Source organism: Ovis canadensis, chromosome 10, assembly GCF_042477335.2.
Source record: "Ovis canadensis isolate MfBH-ARS-UI-01 breed Bighorn chromosome 10, ARS-UI_OviCan_v2, whole genome shotgun sequence".
Taxonomy (NCBI): Eukaryota; Metazoa; Chordata; class Mammalia; order Artiodactyla; family Bovidae; genus Ovis; species Ovis canadensis.
The window spans coordinates 48,234,040-48,243,203 of record NC_091254.1 but is presented as its reverse complement, the minus strand read 5'-3'; the positions used below and the strand labels follow the sequence as shown (position 1 = coordinate 48,243,203).

The 9,164-nt window shown below is 50.2% G+C and overlaps 1 protein-coding gene across 1 annotated transcript; it reads right to left on the bottom strand.

The window, feature by feature from the left end:
• Window positions 1-5,967: 5,967 nt before the first annotated feature.
• AMER2 (APC membrane recruitment protein 2) lies at window positions 5,968-8,081 on the bottom strand. Its single transcript, XM_069602125.1, has one exon. It carries the CDS (start codon window positions 8,079-8,081, stop codon window positions 6,177-6,179), a length of 1,905 nt encoding a protein of 634 aa, XP_069458226.1. The 3' UTR covers window positions 5,968-6,176.
• Between the last annotated feature and the right edge of the window lie 1,083 nt (window positions 8,082-9,164).

Sequence of the window (9,164 nt, the reverse complement as noted above, 5' to 3'; positions counted from 1 at the left end):
CATTCAATGACCAGAGATAGAACGTGGGATGTACTACTTTCGAAAGAGCCAGGAGTTTGTCTCTGCAGTTCAGAATCATGTTGAGGTGGGCGTCACTCCACCAGCTACTAGTTCAACAAACAACACAGGATACCCAGAACCAGCCTAGACTGGGCTGAAGGTAGAAAAACAAGTGAAACGTGCTCAGCATGACTGAAATCCTATCAGAGCAGAAGTATCACCATGACAACAGAAGGGATGTCTGTCTACACTTTTGAAGTTAATCCCAAGAAGGTGCGGATCCCTCCCAAGCAAGGAGGATTGCCTGCCTCTAAATGGTACCCAGCGGCAGCCTTCCCCCGGAATGATGCTGAATACCACCATCTCGGACGCAAACCCAATTCTCAGCCGCATGACATGCGTGAGCTCTTTCTCTATTGAAAGTGAGCTGTTGATGAGATTTAGCAGTTCATAGCGCTTGTATTACTATAAATCATTAAAGAGTGTCTATCCTTGTCCTGGGTGAAGAGAGAAAAAGAGAGGGATGGATGGAATGAATGCAATAGAAGTACACCAAAAGGATGAATTAGATATGCTCTGTGAGGGAGGTAACATCACTTAACCCACATGGCTGTGAGAGGACTGAGTAAATATTTGTCAAGCTCCTGGAAGGGGCTGGCATGAAGTAAGTACTCGACAAATGTTAACTGTCTGTATAATTACTATTCTTACTTTTAGAGGAATATGTGTGTGCGTGCTAAGTTGCTTCATTGTGTCTGACTCCTTAAGACCCTCTGGACTGTAGCCCGCCAGGCTCCTCTGTCCCTGGGATTCTCCAGGCAAGAACACTGGAGTGGGTTGCCAGGCCCTCTTCCAGGAAATCTTCCCAACCCAGGGATTAAACCTGAGACTCTTACAGCTCTTGCATTGGCAAGTGGGTTCTTTACCACTAGCACCACCTGGGAAGCCCTTTTAGAGGAATATGTTTGACTTAATCCATACCACCCTTGTTCAGTCTCACTGCATTCTGCTCCAACCCACAGACTATCAGCAAAATAAATAAATAAAAGTATAAAATGAAATAAAGGTGTTTCTAATGAATATAAAGACTATCTGATTTCAGTACAGCTATGTGTGAACTCCGAACTGAATGGGGTTTTATTAAGCACGAGATCCAGTATAAGCCCCTTGAATATGTGTTGCATTGAGTTAAGTAAATATCAAAATCAGATGTGCCCACTTTCAGTTCTGGAGGCTTAGTGGCTATTTTAACCTTTTGTTTTTCAGTTTGAGAAGGAATTGCTTTCCATAATCATGAAATGATCATTCTGAATCAGTCCTTAGAAACATTGTCTGGGAAGATAACTTTCCTCAGAAGTGGCTAGTGTTGCAACAAATTGCCTCCTCTCCGTGGTCGTCACAGTGAAAAGGCTGTGACAGGCAATGCACGGTGGCCTTCAGACAACCTTCAGAGCAGGACAGGGTCTGCCCTGAGGAGGGACCACATGCCCAAATCACCTGTTATAACCCACTCCCTTCAACAAGTATTAATAAATGTTGGCCTCTGGTTTTCCCACCTGAGAAACCAGGCTGCCCTGTTAGTCTTTGGCTCCTAAACTCCTTTTAAATATTTGTGCGTACAAAATTGAAGACTCCTAAATAAGAACTGTGCTGTTCATCCCTTAGTCTGCCTGGCTAGTGGAAGGGAAGCAGGAATTGGGCTGGAGTACTTCAGTTTCTCCTCTTATTTCACCCAGGTACTTCTAATGGGCCATCCTCAATCACATATGAATGTGAGAGCTGAACCATAAAGAAGGCTGAGCACCAAAGAATTGATGCTTTCCAACTGCAATGATGGAGAAGACTCTTGAGAGTCCTTTGGACAGCAAGGAGATCAAACCAGTTAATTCTAAAGGAAATCAACCTTGAATATTCATTGGAAGGACTGATGCTGAAGCTGAAGCTCCAATACTTTGGCCACCTGATGTGAAGAGCTGACTCATTGGAAATGTGTCTGATGCTGGGAAAGACTGAGGGTGGAAGAAGGGGGTAACAGAGGATGAGGTGGTTGGAGGGCATCACTAACTCAGTCAGCATGAGTTTGAGCAAGCTCTGGGAGGTAACGAAGGATAAGGAAGCCTGGTGTGCTGCAGTCCATGGGGTCGCAAAGAGTCAGACATGACTGAGCGAGTGAACAAAAATAGCAATGGCAGGAAAAAATAGGTAACTGTGATGCTTTTTCCTTATGTTTAATGGTGTAAGAATCCTGCATTAATTTTTTATCAGTGATAAGGGGAGCTGAGTATACATGTGAACGTAGAAGCCAAGCACAGGGGGCCACATCCACATAGTCTATTAAGAGAGAAATCTAGAATGTGAGTGAGGACCGAGCTCCACTGTGCAAGCGTCAAAACAGGCGAACATGCTGAACAGCATCCCAGTACTGCTCCCTGAGGTCACCAAGGAAACAGGATGGAAACCAAAGGAGAGATCAGAAAGCTCACAAACCAGTCTCTTCAGCCAAAGTTAACTGTAAAACGTCTCGGAAAATTAATCTGACAAAGAACGTAAATAACAGAAACTCAAAGTTCAGCCAAAGACACCGCCACCCCTAATACCATCTTTCTACTTTAACAACTGTGAAGGTAAAGGGCTATGTGAATATTCATGGAAGTGCCAATACCTGAAAACTATTTCTGAGATTAATGAATAAACCCTTAAACTCCTGAGTCATCACTTTCATAGAAATCACACAATTTGTATTTAAATAGGCAGATAATTTGTGGGAAATGGAGCTAAAGGAAGTCTTTAATGTTCCACATTCCATTGTTGTTATTAGATGACATAATGCAAATCTATTTCCTCTAGCGATGACTCAAAATGCTCTGGGGCTAATGGAAGCAAGAAAACCTTAAAAGAAGCACAGGGGTTTGAGCCACACTGCCTAGGTAACATAGATGCTGAAGTCAGGCTGTCTTTGTGCCAAGTTGTTAAAATGACTGATAAAGGGAGGGCCAATAATTGATTTGGACCTAGAGGATGAGACGGTTGGATGACATCACCAACTCAGTGGACATGAGTTTGAGCAAACTCCAGGAGACAGTGAAGGACAGGGGAGCCTGGCACGATGCAATCCATGGGGTGGCAGAAAGTCAGACATGATTTAGTGAATGAACAACAAAACAATTGATTTGACTTTTTCCTACAGAATTTGGCCAACTCTTTGACTAAAGGGTCTCAACCCAGTATTTTAGCATCATAGATTCACAGGAAACGTGTCAGCAGCCCATATCCAATCCTTTCCTTTAAAAAACAGCAACTATGGCCAAATTAGGTAATGGCGTTAATAATTACTGGAATGTAAATCTAATAAATTCTAGAATACAATATCTATGAAAATGACTAAGAGAAAGTAGCCCTTGGCACAAAAAGGCAATGACAATCTCTTGTCTGTGGTTGGAAAAGGTTAAGACACAGCTCCCTACACTGGTCTTGATTTCCCATCAGTGACTGAGGCCATTTTATTCATTGCCTGAATCCTTCATCTGACTAGTGTAGACGGAATTCTTAAAGATAGAGAGTTAAAAAAAAAGAAAAAGATATGGGAAAAAGAACAGAAAAAAATAGTTTAAATCCTATATAAATGGTTCACTGACAGGTAAGGAGAAATTAAGGTAAACTTTGCTGACATTTTTCTTTGCTAATAAAAAGACACAACATAAAGGTACAAATGTAGAAACAAGTCCCAAAACTGTGAAAGCAAAACTAGTTTGTTCCAGTGCTTACAAAATAGATAAATAGGTTGTCTTTCTATTACAATATTCTCATCAGTACTTTAGGGCTTTCTACCTTCCCTGTGCTACTGAACAAACCGAACTCTGTCATGGATTCAGGCTGGGGAGACTATAACCCCTGCAAGAAGATGCACAGGAAGAAAATAAAGATCCTTTGTTTTACAGCTAGAAATAAAATTTATGTTCCCTCCCCTTCACTAGGGGAAAATGGACATATTTTGAGTCTAAGTAGTATGATTAGTGTTGAATCTAATTCATATCCCTTTCTCAAGACAAAACTAATCTCTAAGACACCTCCAAGTTCACGGTGAACGCCTTTGTCTGTTGGTTGTGCACAGCTGAGTGCGTGAGCACGTGTGAGCTGCTTTATGAATTCCTGGTGGTGTATTCAGAGTGCTTAAGGCTATGTCAGCCTACGAGATCTCATCGACAGACATAAGAAATTAAATATTAAAACACTACTTTGAAATAACATTAAGGATCTGACATGACGCAATAAAAGCCAGTAATCTGAAAAATAAATAAATTCAGTCAATTTCTACCACCTCTTCTAATGGAGTCCTTGCAGGTTTAAAATGGGGAACAACCTGCTTTGTGCTATTGGCTAGGATTTGTATTCCTTTGATGTCTGTTTAGTTTGTGACTTCTTTCATATTATTAAAATAGATCTTCATATACTTGCCTTATTCTTTCTTTTATAAAACAGAAAAAAACTTAACAAGCAGGTACCACCAGTTCATTACTTAGGGAATCTCCCTGGAAAATGAGAGTTGGAGAGAAGTATGCATGTCTTTTATGTGTGTGTGGTTTCACTTGAATACGAATCTCCCCAATACCATGAACCATCTCCTAGTAGAAGCTCTGATCTTTTGATTAAATACACTGAAATGTTTCAAAGAAGATATTTTATAACCATTAGACCCTAATAGCATTCTAGGAAAGACTTCAGTTTATCATTCAAACTATGGAGGCATATGGTAACCCTTTCTGAAATAAATGCTTCATCTAAAATAACAGAAAACACACATATAAGTAAACCACTTTTCAAAAATAATCTTGGCACACAATGTTAATGATACATAAGTTTCCCAGTGTCATATTCTTAACATATGTGGCTCAGTCCTAAGACATAAAGAAGTCAATGAAAAAACTACATTTTCTATTGTTTTTCTTTACGTGTTCCTTGTTTTGGACTCCTCGTACTGAGACACGGTTGAATCCGAAATTTTTATAACCAAGGTAAAAATCTCTGAAAACCAGGGTCCAGGGTGAGAAACAGACTTTTACCCAAGACAAGGCAGAACCATTCCTTTGGGACATCAACACAATGGATTTTTTTTTCCCCCTACACTGAAAGCCAGAGAACCCTTATAAAACAAAAAGAGAACTGCTTCTGTCTACAGCACATAAAAGAACATCAATGGTTTGGGAGCGGTTACGGTGTCTAGCTATAAAACCAGATTTTAAACTGGAGGTTATTGACAGATTATAAAAGGTTAACAGCTCGATAATCTGTAAAAGATGCGTTATCTACACATGAAAAGGTTATAGTTCATAAATGCTAAAACACTGCGTCTGTTGGCATTTAGTGAAATCTTGCCCTGGTCCTCATCTCTGCACTGGGTGGGGAAATAAAAAAAGAGAGAGAGAGAGAGGAAAAAAAAAAAAAAAAACCTTCTCTGCTGAGGTTTTTATTTCTCCCCAAACAAATGATCTAAATAAACCCACCAAACCCAAACTCTGTGATCATCTTAGTGGTAGATATATGTCTACTTGCATACCTAGCAACTGAAAGTACAGCAGGTTTTCTGCCCATCAGTCCTGCCTCTGCTCATTGGGTAAGTACCTGGCTCTTTCAGCTTTGTAGGTGTTTCCCACACAGTGATACAGCAAAGGGTGTTTTGTTTTGTTTTTCTTTTTCCCCCTGGAAAGGAAAAGGAAAATAAGGAAGTAAAGTGTCAGGAAGAGGAGGGCTCCTCTCTGGTTCTTCAGATGGTTCCTGGAGGCCCACTGGACGGTGACACGGCCAAATATCATGGCATGATGCTTCCTTAGGTTGGGTTGTCTTATTTTCTGCAAAGGCAAGTAAAGGTGACTTCTGAACGTTCGGTGCAATAAAGAAAAAAAGAAAGTGGCGCGGGGGGGGGGGGGGGGGGAGGGGGGGGTTTTAAAAGGTTTAAAAAAAGGGGGAAAAAGTGCTTGAAAAGAATCCTCAGGGAATTATCTGGAGGGGGAATCCCGTTGCGCAGCATTCCCCTGCCTGGGGGCAGAGCTCCTGGGTCCAGGCTCCGAGTGGGGACTGTCGGCAAGGCCTTTCTCTGGGGATGGAACATTTGTCTTAGCAGTTTCCAGACAAAGTTGTATTCCTCAACATGCGGCCCCTCCACCTCGGCCTCGGAGACCTCACAACTTTTTGGCACTATCGTGGCATGCCGCGGCCCGGAGGGTGGTCCCAGCCAAGCCCCGGCTGCTGACCCGGCGGACCAGCACCTTGGACACCGGGATTTTGGTTCTGGGCAGCTCGCTCCTGGCTGGTGGCTGGTGAACCACCGGGTGGCTGGATGGAAGGTTCGCCAGATGCTTGATGCTGACCGGGATCTTGGAGTCCTTCAGCAGGCTCCCCGGCGTTCGCAGGGGGCAGGTGATGGTGACCGGAGACACGGGCTTTAACCGGGACGAGCAGGATGTCTCCTCGCTGGCAGTGGGGGCCGCGGGCAGGGCCGCGGGGCTTCGATCCGGCTCGGCGGCGCAGAGCTCGTGGAGCGCGTCGCCGCTGTCGCTGTCCCGGGGGAGGCCCGTCTTCCTCGCGCCGCCGTCCTCCTCCGGCCTGGGGGTGGGGGAGTCCCAGTAGCCCTCGTCGCTGCTGGGGACGCCTTCCTGCGGCTCCTTGTCCTGATGCTTGGGTTCTTCCTTCGCGGGGAGCTCCGTGGGGACCTGGTGAAGCCTCCGGCGCTTGACCGAGGATGCGTCCTTGGTCACCTCCGCACACCTGGCTTCTTTGGGGGTCTCGGGAGCCACCTGAGCGTCGGACGCCGGGGCCGCTCCTCCCTGGGGCCCCTCTCCCTGGTCCTCGGTCTGGGACAGCATGTCCCAGAACTCCTGCAGGTACGAGTCGTCCGCCTCGGCCGGGCTCGCCATCTCCTCCCCGCCTCCCTGGTAGGCCACCACGCCCGGCGGCTTTGTGGCGGGGCCCGGCTGGCCCGGCCCGGGGGCGTGCTTGGCACAGCCGGGCCCGGCCTCGTCCTCGGGGTCTGCGATAATATCTCCGCAGCCTGTAAGAGAGTCAAAGCTTTTCAGTGAAGTCACGTCAGAAAACATCAGACAAATACGATCGGCCGATGGGTCGGAGGGCGGATCGACCGAGGAAGGGTCGGGGGCGGCGGGCGCGCGGCCGCCTTTGGAATCTGCCCGGGGCGCCGTCTCTGCCGGCGCGGCCCCGGGCCCCGCGGCGTCCTCGGCCGGCCGGCCCTCCCCGGCGCGCGGCTCTGGCTCGGGGGGCGCGAAGGGCCGCTCGGCGCGCCGCCCGGGCCCCGAGGCGCCCTCTCCCGGGGCGCAGGCCGGCTCGGGCTCCCCCGCCGCGGGCTCACCTGCTGGCTCCGGCTGGCGCGCGGCCGCGGGCGCCTCCTCCTTGACGCACTCCAGGCTGGCGGTGAGCGAGCCCGGCCGCGCCAGGCCGGCCGGAGCCCCCGCGCGCCCCGCCGGCGCCGCGTCCTGGGGCCGCCGGTCCTTCCTGCGCCAGCGCACGCCGCCCAGGAGCCCCCGCAGCCCCCGCTTTTGTCTGCCACCGGCCTTGCCCGCGTCGGCCTGCTCCGCCCCGCCGCTCTCGGGCCGCCCGTTCTTCCGCAGGAGCGAGAAGAAGCTGTGCGACTTGGCCACCGAGCCGCCGGCCGCCGGGCCCGCGCCTCCCGGGGCCGCCCGGGGGGCTGCGGGGCCCGGCCGCGCCCCGTCCCCGCCGCCCGCGCGCGGCTCCTCGCGGCGGCCGCCCTCCAGCGCCAGAGCCTCGGCCAGCCCGTCGTGCGTCCGGCTGCGCACCAGCCCCGCCGGCCCCGCGCCCTTGCCGTCCCCTTTGTGTTTGACCCCGAAGATGCTGGGCATCGCGCCGCCCGGCTTCCTCTTCTTGAACAGTTTGAAGGCGGCCTTGTTGATCTTCCCCGACGGCGGCTCGGCGGCCGGCGGCTCGGCGGCGCGATCACAATGCAAGTCCATCTCTACCGCGAGGGTCCCGGCCGCGGCCCGCGCCTTCCTCCCGCAGCCCCCCGCGGCCGCGCGCCCGCCGCTGACAGCCGCGCCGCGCCCGCCCGTCTCCATGGCGACGCGAGCAGCCCGGCGTCAGCGCGGCCCGCGCCCGCCCGCGGTCACCCGCGCTCTGCATCCGCCTGCGGAGCGCGGAGAGGGCCGTCTCCCCTCCCGCCGGGGCTTATATAACGCCCTAACCCACTTCGCGGCCGGCTCGGCTTTGTGCTGCGGCTTTTTTGCGGCAGAGCCGCTAGCTGATTGCAGAAATTAAAGGCCTGTAATCTCGGAATGCAAATTCCATCCAGTCTCACCCACCTTCAGATTCCTCCTCCTGACTGGCTCTTTCCAGAAGCCCAGTCCGAGGATCGAAAACTACCCCCCGCAGGGACAAAGAAAGCCATGCCGGCACAAAACGCGGATCTCTCCCATCAGCCATCCTGGACTTCATGACTCTTCATGCCTTTCCCACAGCCTTCATGTCCCTCTTTATCACTGGGGTACCAAGTCCAGCTGCCAAGGTGGCTCAGTGGTAAAAAATCCGCCTGCCAATGCAGGGGATACAGGTTCGATCCCTGGGTGGGGAAGATCCCCTGGAGGAAGAAATGGCAACCCACTCCAGTATTCTTGCTTGGAGAATCCCATGGACAGAGGAGCCTGGTGGGCTGCAGTCCATGGGGTCACAAAGAGTCAGACATGACTGAGCAACTGAACAACAGCAACCACTACCAAGCCCTCCAGGCACAGAGGGTATCTGTTTACATCGGCCTTGTCCAGTGTGGAGCACAGTCTCCCAGGGGATATGGAGTCTGTGTTACTGCAGTTCTGGTTCTTGCCCCAAAGGCATGGGCCATCAGTCAGATACCAAAAAAGAACTCTCTGCCATGCAAGTGCAAGTTCTGCGAGGTGTAAGTTGACTGGTCTGGTGGTACATCCTTGGCTTTTATCCCACACTCCAGCTACTGGGGCTGAAGTCACAGAAGCCATTAGCCAGTCTGACCAAGCTAAGGATAGAGCATCCAGTTTGAGACTCTCAGGTCCCCTCCACAGTGGTCCATGGAGTCCAGGCTCTACCCTCTCCTTTTCCATCCAGCAGGGCCCAGGCATGACTCTTGCTGCTGCTGCTGCTGCCAGCCCCGTTCACCATCTCCCAGGGCT

What these genes read in the sequence shown, in the direction of transcription:
- AMER2 (XM_069602125.1), bottom strand. Translation starts at nt 8,081, where the DNA reads ATGGAGACGGGCGGGCGCGGCGCGGCTGTCAGCGGCGGGCGCGCGGCC.